At 42.8% G+C, this 13145-nt stretch overlaps 1 protein-coding gene across 4 annotated transcripts in view; it reads left to right on the forward strand.

Moving 5' to 3' along the window:
* Positions 1–8166, forward strand: part of CHD6 (chromodomain helicase DNA binding protein 6) — a 67772-nt gene extending 59606 nt beyond the window's left edge. For 3 of the 4 annotated variants that reach the window (XM_072112217.1, XM_072112220.1, XM_072112219.1), the window contains one exon: positions 222–8166. In XM_072112217.1, coding sequence (XP_071968318.1) covers positions 222–1112 — 891 coding nt within the window. In that variant the 3' untranslated portion in view covers positions 1113–8166. The remainder of the gene's footprint in view (positions 1–221) is intronic. The other variant, XM_072112218.1, reaches the window with a different exon arrangement.
* Positions 8167–13145: the final 4979 nt, after the last annotated feature.

Raw genomic sequence — 13145 nt, forward strand, 5'->3', positions numbered from 1 at the left:
ACTTCTCTGAGGTCAGGTGAAATGCTTTATTAGCGCTTCACCCGATCTCCAGGACAACAGACAGGAGGGTCCGGCAGTGTTGGATCCTCCTGACCTTCAGCACTTTTGTAGATTTTATTTTCTTATAGTCTGAAAAAATGCAGTATTTCAGCTTTTACTGTAATTTGTGTTTGCACTCAGTAACCTCTGTACTTGCTTTCTCATCTGTTCTCCGTACACAGGGATTTCTTCCGGAAACAAAGTTCGGCAGGGTGTTGTCGGATACTGTTGTACGTGACACAGGACCCCGGAGGAGAGGCAGAAGACCACGCAGTGACCTGATCAAGTCCCCAGGAGTGGTGGGAGCTGATACCTCATCCAGTGGCATGAACCCACTTTTTATGAACGGCCTAATCGCTGGAATGGATATAGTGGGATTGCAAAACATGAGGAATATGCAGGGTATTCCACTGACGGGGCTGGTGGGGTTTCCTACCGGATTCACAACAGTATCTGCCAACGAGGACGTAAAAAGCACGTTGAGTATGTTACCCATGATGCTCCCGGGTATGGCTGCCATGCCGCAGATGTTTGGCGTCGGAGGGATCATCAACTCTCCTATGTCCTCCTCTGTGCCGTCGTCTTTAGGAAGCACAATCAAAGGTGCAGAGAAAGCCACTGAGGACAAGGACGCCAGCCAAGAAGGCCCCCAAGATAGCACCACAGCTTCAGAGAAGACTGTGGGCACTGCCTTCAAAGAGCAGACAGAACCCGCAGTGACTACAAGCAGCCCAGTAGCTTTTAACCCATTCCTTATCCCTGGCATGTCCCCGAGTCTATTGTACCCTTCCATGTTTCTGTCACCAGGCATTGGCATGGCTATCCCAGGGGTGCAGTCTAGCCGTTCTTCTTCATCAGAGGCCGGTGGCCATGATCCACAAAAGAGAAGGAGAAAGAAAGTAAAGGGGGACTCTCAGACGTCAGAACCAGAGTCTGTGGCCTGTACCGAGTCCACAGACCAGGAGCAGCCGTCGCCCAGTGGCCAGAACTGTGTAGATACGAGCGAAACACAAGCATCCGAAAAGGAGGAGGACGATACTGGTTTAAGAGAAACTCCAGACAACGCAGATTAGAACTTGACCCTCTGAAGTTGTGACTTGTGAGTTCTTTCTCTCATAAATATTTCTTAACACTCTGGAGTGTCCATCAGTAAAAAATTCTACCTAAAAACGCTCCCCTCTTATCTCCGTGGTATGTCTGTAACACCTTGACTCTTGCGTTAGACAAAAACCCACAAAACGTGGATGTTGTAGGAAATCTCAAATATTTTTGTTCAAATTTTTTTATTTTTCCATTAGGTTTTTTTCTTTTTTTTTTCAATTATTATTTTATTTTCATTCCATCGATGAATTATGAAACCATCGTAATCGATTTCTTGCTCTTTTTTTATCCCTTTTCGCAGATCAGGTTGGTGACTTGATTTAAAGGCACAGTGTAGCACAAAGCCTTAAAGCGGCAATCCCTTCATCCAAAGACAGGCTTATGGCTATAGCAATATAACTGGTGCTGTCCGCAATCAACTCTATGGAAAGCGAATTCTAAGCTTTTTGTCTTTCTGTTTGTATGTATGTGGTTACCGGCTGAGCAGTAGCTAATGCAATCCTGAGAATAGTCTTCGGAAAAAAGTTGGGATCGATCCAAGTAATAATAGATATCACTGTACAGATGCAATTCCCTTCACCCCCAAACTGCAGGGCACTCGAATTTATAATTTGGACAACTTATCATGAGCACAGTAATTAGAATGTATGTGGACGACATAATTGGGTAATCTGAGTAACTCTCTTGGTACAAGTCTTATATCCGTAATATATTACCGTAACAAGCCTCTCGGACATCATGCACATGTGTGAATTAGCCTTAAAGGGAACCTGTGGTAAACAAACCCACATTAACTAAGCGTATCTTTGAAAACTTCTATTCTACATCAGTACAACTATCCCTATATTGTTCCTCCCCATGCCTGAAATGTTCCACAGTCCATTTAGAAAGTTGACTCGGATTAACAAGGGGTGTGCTCTCTCTTCAGCTGAGCCAACTCGGCTCTGAAACCTCATAATAATAATTCTTTATGTGACGCACATAGATTACGCAGCGCTGCACGGAGTTTGCCAAATTAGTCCCTTTCCCCAATGGGGCTCACAATCTGATCATTCATACACTGGTTGTATGACTTCTGAAGAGAATTCCTGAGGGAGACTTGAATGAGGGTGTTGAGAGAGACACTGGATGTGAGCTCACCCTTCACTTGGGAATTCTCTTTGGGGAGGAGGGCTAAAGAACCAGAGAAAATGCAATGATTGGAATCTTGTGGGGTTATTTGCGGAGATGGTGACTCAACTTTACCAATGGATTGTGGAACTTTTCAGGCATGGAAAGGAACAATATAGGGATAGTTGTACTTCTTTATAACAGATCCTTTTAATGAATCTGCCCCATTGTGTATTATTTTTGCATCCCCTTCCCCCCTGTGCTAACAGAACTGTATAATATATATATATATATCTTAAGTAAACCGATTTTTAACCCGACTTTGTATATAGTGGATCCATAAGTGAATATCACCACGAAAAAAATTGGGGGGGGGGGGGGGCATGATAGTATTAATTATACTTATATTAATTATTTTAAGTCTGATTATTAGAGCCTAAAATATTTGGTAAATGGTTAGTAGCTGGCCGGATTTGGTTGGGTCGGTGGGGAAGACCGATGAAGAAAATTAACTTTTAAAAGTTTTACCTTTAAAAGGGGCCAAATTCTTATCTAAAAATGGTGGAATATTGAAACATAAGCCATGAACGAGGATAAAAATGCCGTCCCTTTTGTCTTAACCTGAATTAACCTGTTAAACTCCAAGCACCTTTAGGCTTGATGCCCAAGACTGTGCCCATTCTCGTATGTGAAAAATTGACGTTCAGATTTCACCCTTGTGGTTTGTTTTTCACCTATCCTTATAAACCTGTAGTCATATGGGTCCGTGAAAAACTGTTCAGACTGGGACTTGCTCCGGAACAGACTAGGACTTGCTCCGGAACAGACTAGGACTTGCTCCGGAACAGACTAGGACTTGCTCCGGAACAGACTAGGACTTTGCTCCACTTAATGGAATGGATGTTGAAATATCAACCATGGGCGCTGATCCGATTGCATTAGGGCACAATGTTATGAGCCTGTATACGAGAGGCACTTTCTACTTCTCCTAAATACCCCTGTACGAAGTGAAAGGGAGCACTTGATGATCCAAACGTCATCCTATCCCATAGGATAAAGGATTGGGCTTCTGAAAACCACGTTTTTAAAAAGATAAAAAATAGTGTATAGAAAGCGAGAGAAATATATATATGTATATGATTAAAGGGTAGGAAATCACTGTAGAGTAGACCACAAGATTCATAAGGCAATGTTACAGGAGGGGCGGCTGCTTTACAACAAAAACAATCCATCAGGACGTGACCCGACTACTGTCTGCTAAGGCAAGACATGGTGCCCACCATTAAATCCCAAATGTCAGAGGTGGTCTCGCAAATATTCAGCAGGGTTCAATTTTTGGACACCGTCTGGGTGCAAAGTGACCATTTAAAGATGGCATTTAAAACCGCTTGCTTTCTAAAACAGCTCCACCCCTGACTATGGTTTGTGTCGGTATTGCACCTCAGCTGTATAGAAATTAATGGAGCTTAACTGCAAGACCCCCGACTACCCGTGGTCAGGTGTGGCGCTGTTTTTGGAAGAAAGGGCCATGTTTATACACCCCCCCCCCCCCCCCCCCCAAACAACCCCTTTAACTCAACTCAAGTCTTGCCCATCTAACCGGAAGCAGAAAACGCCGACTAAATCGGTGGCAGGAAAACTCCATAGTCACTGGTCCTATGTGATCCTATGGAGAATTTACATTTTCTTTCTATTTAAGCCAAATCTGTAATTGAAGCGCAAGTTGAGAGGTTTTTGTTTTTTTGTTTTTTTTACATTTCAAAGTTTTTGCCCTATTTTATATTTTACTGGTCTAGTAGTGTAGATGGTAATATATAGATATATAATTGATGATATCAGAAAAAATATATATATATTCGTTCAATTTTTTTTTTCTGAAATACGTAAATAGACGGATTTGATCGTGAGTAGGGGAGAGATGTACTAAGCGCTGTCTTATATTTTCTTTAAACTTGCCGCTGATGCGTATTTTAGCTGTTCCTTCGCATTCATTGTTGCTTTGTGAGGTTTTAGTGTTGCACACTATCGGAGGCTTCCCTGTACTTTTCAGGATGGGTGCAGGTAGAAATTTCATGCAATAGTAAGTACTGTAAATGGGATCCCTCTAGTAAGTACTGTGACCACATACCACGCTACTACCAATCTTCTCTTTGGTCTACGGCCAAAACCGTGGTGGTTCTATTAAAAACGGACGGTGCTGTGTTCAGATTTCTCTCTCCAACCACGATGAGAATAGTTCTATACGATGCAAGGAGTCCCTACTTCCCTGTGGAACAACAGTGCCAAGCTGTAATCATGCTTCTCGTTTGCTGCTTCTGTTCTGCAAGGAAGCAGGGACTCCTTGTATCAGATATCACTATGATGTTCAGATTTCCTTAATTGACCTGCCAAAGAGTTGTATGGTCTCGATTTTTGTCGGTATTTTGCATTTGTATTCGGGGGGGGGCCAAAAGTTCAAAGAATGGAAGATCTGCAAATCTTTCTCTTTTCTAGGTTCCACTGCTAATTTTTAGCTTACAGATACTAAAATACAGTGTTGTTAGTGGCCTGTGGCTCCTTAGTATCCTGTTACCCCCTTCATTGTTTATGTGAGGAGCGGTGCACACCTATTCACTCCAATGGGATGTACCAAGATAGGTGCAATCCTGTATCTATGGCCAGTGTTTTATCTCTACCTCTGGTCACCCTTGTCCAGACTCCATAACCTTGAATTTCATGATTGTCTCTTATATCATGGTGCTACCACTATCTTGGCTCTGAAATTTAGGGAATCATGTTAGGGAATCTTTTGCGTTAAAGGGAATCTGTCATCAGATTTTCACCAGTAAACCTAATGATGGGTTCCCAAAGAAGTCTTCATACTGTACCCTGTGCTTTTTTGTATACAAAGCTCAGATGTAGCTAAAATAACTTTTGATAAAGTGGCTGGACACTCCCCGAGTCACAAGGGGCATGATTTCTCATTAGCCAAGTCACTGCATAACTCAGCTCAGCTCCTTCATTCCCCCTCCCTCAGGAGGAGTAGTTAAGAGAGACCAAAACTAATTAATGAGGGAGGGGGTAACACAGAAGTCTAGACGTTGGCTGTGTGTGATGCGTTGAAGAAAAATCATCTCCCTCATCCCCCCTCCCTCAGGAGGAGGATTTGACAGAGACGTTGGCTGTGTGTTACTCACTGAAGAGAATTCCTTAGGGAGGGGGCAACCGGGAAGTTGAGATGCTGGCCGTGTATGACCTTGAATAAAATCAGCTCCCTCATTTCCCCTTCCCTTAGGAGGAGGGGTCAAGAGAGACGTTGGCTGTGTGTGACTCACTGAAGAAAATTCCTGAGGGAGGTGGGAACAAGGAAATTAAGGCCTTGGCTCTATGTGACTCCCTCATCCTCCCTTCTTCCTCAGCACGAGTCACAGTATGAAAACTTCTGTGGGAACCTGTCACAAGGTTTAATGGTGAAAAGCTGATGACGGGTTCCCTTTAAGAATTGTTAATTATCAGTATTGATGGCTTCCAGGACATTGTGGTGGAAAGCCTTGGTCATTATGGGTAGGCGGATACTGTGTAGCTTTATGGACCTCCAAATAAACTGGACTCTATGCATTCGGATAGGGAACGCCGGGAGTGGACTGTCTTTACTGCATTCCTATTGGTTCTCTGTCTGCAGAATTGTTAGCACTTTAGTAGGGATCTATGTATAAATATTGAATCAGTGTTTGCTCCTCCGTTTGGGATTCAGTAGAAATCTGGTCACTGAATATTTTTTTTATTAAATTTTAACTTTTTTTTTAGTATATTGGAACCTACATGGAAATTACTGTTACTTTTGCATATAAAACTGAGCTGCAGTACCGGTGACCGCCAACAGACAAGGGTGGCGCCGTGTCTGCAACTACAACAGGTTCTCCCTGTTATCCTTCTGTACGTCTTCACAGGTTTCATATATTGCAGACTCCATAGTGACTTTTATTTCCCTATAGGCAGATAGAAGCTTTTTAACCCCTCTCGCTGACACTACTGCTCTTTATACTTTAATTCAGTTTTTTTTTTAAAAAAAGCGATTTCCTAAATGTGGATTTTAGATTTTCCAAACACAAGATTTGTGTTTGTATTTTTGATTTGCACATGCTATTTGTATATCGTATCGGGGTCCTAAACATGCCCCCCAGTATAGGGGCGACACCCTCCATGCTTAGTACAAACCACTACACAAAGATCCAGGCGTTTGTACCCACTACATAGATTCTACCTTCTCGGTGGTTGTGGGACGCGCAGCCAGGATTGTTCTATGGGGGGACACGGATGTAAGGATGTTTACTACCTAGCTGGAATGACAAGGGGGTACATATTTTCCATGCATTGCATGTTAAAGTATCAGTATATCTGTGTATATATGTATCTTCATTTATAGAGCTATTACATGGACATTTACTTGGGTTTGATGATTGGATTCCCCATCCATGGAGGAGACTTGGCGTAAGTCTTTTCTGCAGTGGCGTTTATCATCTTTACAAGGTGTTAAAGGGGGTCGTTCATTATTGGTCCAGAGGTCCACGTTAGTCCGGAACACTATTGCGTTACTCAGTTCTTCTAGAAGAAGCAATGACCCAGCAGGTAGACATGAGAGAGGTCCTCCTCACCCTGTGTCCTGTCCTAATCCTCCACCCTCACCCAAGGGGTTCTTGTCGCGTAGATGTGGCTGGAAAAAAAAATCGGGTTCACCTTGAAGGCCTAGACATTGCTCCGCAGGGTCCTCTGCTTGGTGGACCGCCCAATGCTCATGTTATGGAAAAGGTTTCTGATCCGATATTAGGTGACGGCGTATGAGGCCAGTTTTAGGTTGACGGCTCTTCCGACTTGTGACCGGTCTGTCTCACTTTACATCCTTTTATCTACACGGAAATATACTTGTCATGTTGCCCACAATGTTTTAGCAGCGGGAAGCATCTTATAGAGCAGTAGCAGCAGTGCAAACTGATATAGAGTTTGCTCTGGGGATCTAACACCAGGATGAAGGACTGTATGCAAATGAGCCTGAGGGGCTCCAGACTCCATAGGTAGTAATAGAGCCTGGAGCACTTCCGGCTCATTTGTATACAGTCCTTCATCCTGGTGGTAGATGTCCTTTAAATATTCTGTATAATTCTTATAATCTCTGTTAATCTAAATTTAGGTCTAGTAGGCGGTCAGTCGCTGATTAGTACCGCCCACTGGACTCCTGAGAATGGCTTAATAGCTAGATGACAAGATAATCTCCTGTTGCCTGCATACAGAGTATTGAGGGCGACAGGTTCCCCCCTTTCTTAGTGATGGGACTCCCTAATGTTTTTATCCTTACCCCTCCTAACCTTTTGCCCATACTTGACTCATTCTCTATACGCACAATGTATAAAAGTTCCAAATCTATATTTATATATACGCACACACCTAAACCATAAGACGAAAACATGAATTCAAAATTGCATCACTTTGGGGTTTTTTTTCTTTTTTTTTTTTTCCAGTTTTCTCTCCATGACTTGGGTTATTATTTTCATATAATCTCCTTCAGTAGACGGAAGTGATACACAGCGATTCTGTTTATTCCCGGCCTCATAGTTTTAAATTTTTTTTGGTTTGTTCTGTTTTTTGTTTTGTTTTTTTCTCTTTTGTAGTGTTTCTAATTTATCTGAACGGTCCAAACGTGTCCACACCAAACGTAACATTTCATCCACTGAGTTATTTATTTGACTTTTTTGTTTTCATTTTAGTTTTGGTCACTTTTTATTTTTTTTTGTCTTTTATACACTCGGGATTATTAATGATGTATATGTTGAAATTCAGACTTTGGAAGACTATGTTAACTGTGCAAGTAACTGATTTGTTTTTTTTTCTTCATCCTGATGCTGACATCTGGGTTTTTCCTACATAAAAATGCTGTTAATATGCTGTGTTTTGTGTGGCGTTTTGTGAGGAGATGGGATGGTTCTGTTCACATGGTGCAGTTTTGGTGAACCACATCATAATAAAATGGCTAGATGCTTCACTGATTCGGGGGCACTTTGAATTTTCTTTCTAGCCCCCATAGTTACTGAGATATCAGTCCCAGTATCTGACCATGGTATTCCTCTTAACTGTCAGAGAGGAGGTGCTTGTAGGAGAAGATTTTCATTACACACACCTCCCCCGTTGCTCCATTACCTCCTCTCTGACATTGCATAGGTGCCTCCCCCGTTGCTCCATTACCTCCTCTCTGACAGTGGATAGGAGGTGCCTCCTCCATTACCTCCTCTCTGACATTGCATAGGTGCCTCCTCCATTGCTCCATTACCTTCTCTCTGACACTGGATAGGAGGTGCCTCCTCCATTGCTCCATTACCTTCTCTCTGACATTGGACAGGAGGTGCCTCCTCCATTACCTTCTCTCTGACATTGGACAGGAGGTGCCTCCTCCATTACCTTCTCTCTGACATTGGACAGGAGGTGCCTCCTCCATTACCTTCTCTCTGACACTGGAGAGGATGTGCCTCCTCCATTACATCCTCTCTGGCAGTGCATATGAGGTGCCTCCTCCATTGCTCCTTTACCTCCTCTCTGACAGTGGATAGGAGGTGCCTCCTCCATTACCTCCTCTCTGACAGTGGATAGGAGGTGCCTCCTCCATTACCTCCTCTCTGACAGTGGATAGGAGGTGCCTCCTCCATTACCTCCTCTCTGGCAGTGCATACGAGATGCATCCTCCATTGCTCCATTACCTTCTCTCTGACAGTGGAGAGTATTATAAAGGTCAGATACCAAGACTGAATTCTCTAGCCCCCACGGTTGTTGACATATCAAAGTGCCCCTGAATCTGTATACCTGCCCCCTATATAATCATATGTTCCTCTCCACATGTGTGAGGCAGTGAAAGGTCCTCTTTAATAACTATTCTGGATTAACTTTTTGTAAGATGTTGTCATCCATCTGTAATTCCGAGTAGAAATGTATGAATAAGTTAACAGGGCCTTACCATTCCCCTTGTCAGTAGCATTCACCTTTACTCAAAGGGAACCTGTCATCAGGATTTCACATTTTCACCTAATGTCTGGTCATGGGCTTTTCAATATGAATTCTAAATCCTTTTAAAATTAACATTTTTTTTTCCATAAGTTTGAAAATTATATAAACGTATATTTGTACCTTTGTCAGCAAAAAGGATGGAGACATGGGGGGCGTCTGTTATAATCCTCTGTCATCACAGCTCTCCCCTCCCCCTCCCTCATGCAGACATGAGCTGAGCCCATCCTGCAGGCAAATATCGATCATCTCACGTCTGCATGAGGGAGGGGGGAGGGAGAGCTATGATGACACAGGATTATAATAGATGCCCCCAGGACTCCATCCTCTTTGCAGGAAGACCTTTATGGATTTTTAAAACTGAATGGAACCAAGAATGTTAATTATAAAAGAAGTTTAGTAATGAGTATTAACCCTTTAACGTAATAGCACGTCACACGTCACAAGTTGGCTGTGGGTGCATGGAGAGGGCTTATGGGCTGAGCCCTCTCCATAGCCGGTAAGTCTTTGCTGCATATCACAACAGCCTATAGGAACTTGTCATCAGGTCCGATCGTGAAATACTGATGACCGCTTCCCTTAAAGGGAACCTGTCACCAGGAGACCCATTTTAGCACTCCCCCCCCCCCCCCCCCCACAGAGCATAGTACATACACTGCCAAAGTGTTTTCGTGTTAAAAATAGGTTTTACAGAAAAAAAGACATGTTATATTGTACCTTTCATTAGCATCTGCTGTGTGACTAGGCACTCGTCCACTGGGAGGGGCTGGAAAGGAGCAGTTCCCCCCCCCCCCACACCCTTGGGAAACAGCTCCTCCATGTGTCCTTTTCAAATATTTGAATAACTCACTCAGGATTGGCTGTAGAGGAGCAGGGGGCATCGCTAAGCCAAGTGATGGGTGTTTTCATATATTTGAAAAGGACACATGGAGGAGCGGTTTCCCAAGGATGAGGGGAAAACTGCTCCTTTCCAGCCACTCCCAGGGGACGAGTGCCTAGTCACACAGTAGATGCTAATGAAAGGTACAATATAACATATCTTTTTTCTGTAAAACCTATTTTTAATACAAAAACACTTTGGCAGTGTATGTACTATGCTCTGTGGGGACTGGGGGAGTGCTAAAAATGGGTCTCCAGGTGACCGGTTCCCTCAACACTCTCACCACTGATGGGATGTTGTGCAGGGACAAAGTTTGTTAGGAGTGTAAATGGTAACACCCTGTAGACAATGTATTCATTCATTTCTGTGAAAAGCAAAGGGGCAGGGTCATGATGCAGCGTGCTAAATTATCATGCACCAAAAGTAGGGATGGTATGGGTGACAACCTGGCCCCCGTGTCTAAACCATCCACCATGTTTTATACTGTTCTGTACAGATAATAGAGAAAGCCTGTTCTAAACATTCCTATATACAGGAGCCCTCCGGGACATTTAAAGACCCTCCATTGGTCTTTGCACTGCAGAATCGAAAGCCGACAGAAAGGACCCCTCTTCTTTTCTCAAGCAAGTAGGGAGTCCATGTCTACAGCCTCCTTGACTGTATTCAGGTTGTCTCATGAGGATATAGTAAGGATAATCACACTGTGCTCCCAATAAGCAGAGGTGGTACTGGCTCTAGCTGCCTATGTGATGCTGTGCTGAGATTGAAAATAGGCAGCCAGAGATGGGGATTGTGACCATCAAGATGGTGACTCCCATACCCTGCACTTATGATCGCCGCAATCAGGTAAAAGGTGTAAGGATGGAAGAAGAAAATATGGAGCCGCTTAATGGTAAAGAAAATGGATGTCACAAAGTTGTGAGGATGAGACCTTCTACTTATGGGAACCTTGAAGCCTTCGACATGGAATGAAGCAAATTCCAATGGCGGAACAGATCAAGAATCAGGAAAAGAAATTGGAGACTTCTTACAAGTTTTAGCACAAAAAATTGCCCAACTTTATTAATTCACTGGTTGAACAACATAAAAGAAAAACTTTTTTTTTTTTTAACTTTATACGTTTGGTAACTCTGTGATCGAACTGACCCAAATTCCATTATGTTTGGAATTTTATTCCAGACTCCCAGTATATTGAATGCTTCCATTACAAAGTACAGTTTGTCCTGCAGAAAACAAGCCCCCCGTACAGCTCTGTACATGGAAAATGCTCTGGCCATGGAAGGAGGAAGCAAAAAAGTGGAATGTGCTGAAAACCTACAGGAGAAAATAGTGCAAACTGTGTTTGTTTTTTTTGTTACATTGTATTTACAAACACAAATGAATCTTCTATGTAAATAAATGTGAGTTGATCGGGGATTTTCAGCCAGATTTCCCACAGCAGAAACCTGAGAGATCGAGGAATGTGATATCCTCACATCTCCTGATGGAGAAGAATTGTCACCTGAGAGGGGTCCAATCAGGATGAGCCGCTACCACTCATCAGTAAGTTGTGTCTATTCTCCCTGCAGTGCATTACACTTACTAGCACTTTATAGTTATGTGCTGTATAGTCACTGCTGGTATATATTTTGCAGTAGATTAATTAATGGTATATTCACTGCAGGTACATGTACTACTTAAAAAAAAATTAGGGATATTTGGTTTTCAGATGAAATTTATGAAAAATGTAAAAAGTTCACCATGCAGCGATGACCCATCATGCCCACCGGTCCCTCATCCTGGCTCGGGGAAGACAATGATGTCTGTACCTGGAGGTGCGCTCAGGTAAACACCACCCAACCTATAAAGGGTACAGTGCATTTCACCCATAAGCGAAATAGCCCTACATTTTTGTGAGTAGTACAGTCACAACTCTGTACTACTACTCCTATCCTACTTATATATGCATGGCCCAGTACTACTGTGACTCTTTTTTTTCTTCCTATATGGGCAGGGTAGGATACCACTTCTTCTATCCTGCACAAATGGACAGAATACTACATTATATATTGGCACCACACAGTACTACTACTTCTTTCTTGCACCTATAGGCACAGTACAGTACCACTACACCTATTCTCCATATATGGGCACAGCACAATACTACTACTTCTAACCTCCATAAACATACTGGAACCTCGCAGCCATGCTACATTGATCCTGAACTTATGGGCACAGCAAAGTACTACTGCTTGTATCTTTCAGATTTGGGAACAGCACAGTACTACTACTCCTATCCTTAACACATGGGCAGAGAACTGTACATTAATATACAGCCCATCAATATACAAAAAAATAAAGAATGGTAGCACTGCAGTGTGCCTATATATATAAAAATATATATACACATATACAGGCACAGTACTAATACTCCTATCCAGCACATCCGGGCATGGTACAGCAATCCTACTTGTACACATTTGGACACTACTGTAGTGTATACATTGGAACCATACAAGACTATTGCTCATGTCTTGCAGAAATGGGCAGCACACAGTACTAATACTCCTATAGTGCACACATGGGCAGCGCACAGTACTAATACTCCTATAGTGCACACATGGGCAGCGCACAGTACTAATACTCCTATAGTGCACACATGGGCAGCGCACAGTACTAATACTCCTATAGTGCACACATGGGCAGCACACAGTACTAATACTCCTATAGTGCACACATGGGCAGCGCACAGTACTAATGTGTATATATATATATATATATATATATGCACGACACAGTAGAAATAGTCTTCTATACCCAGTACTAATACTCCCATTGCTTTTATCCTATATAATGTATATATAGTGTGTCTATGTACTAATACCCCCGTCCTATATACATGGGCACCAGGGCACGGTACTACTAATAATCCCATGTTGCACATATGGGTATAGCACAGTGCAAATCCTCCCATCTATCTGTATATCTATATCTATATATTAGTACTAAT

This window comes from Engystomops pustulosus, chromosome 6 (assembly GCF_040894005.1).
Source record: "Engystomops pustulosus chromosome 6, aEngPut4.maternal, whole genome shotgun sequence".
NCBI lineage: Eukaryota > Metazoa > Chordata > Amphibia > Anura > Leptodactylidae > Engystomops > Engystomops pustulosus.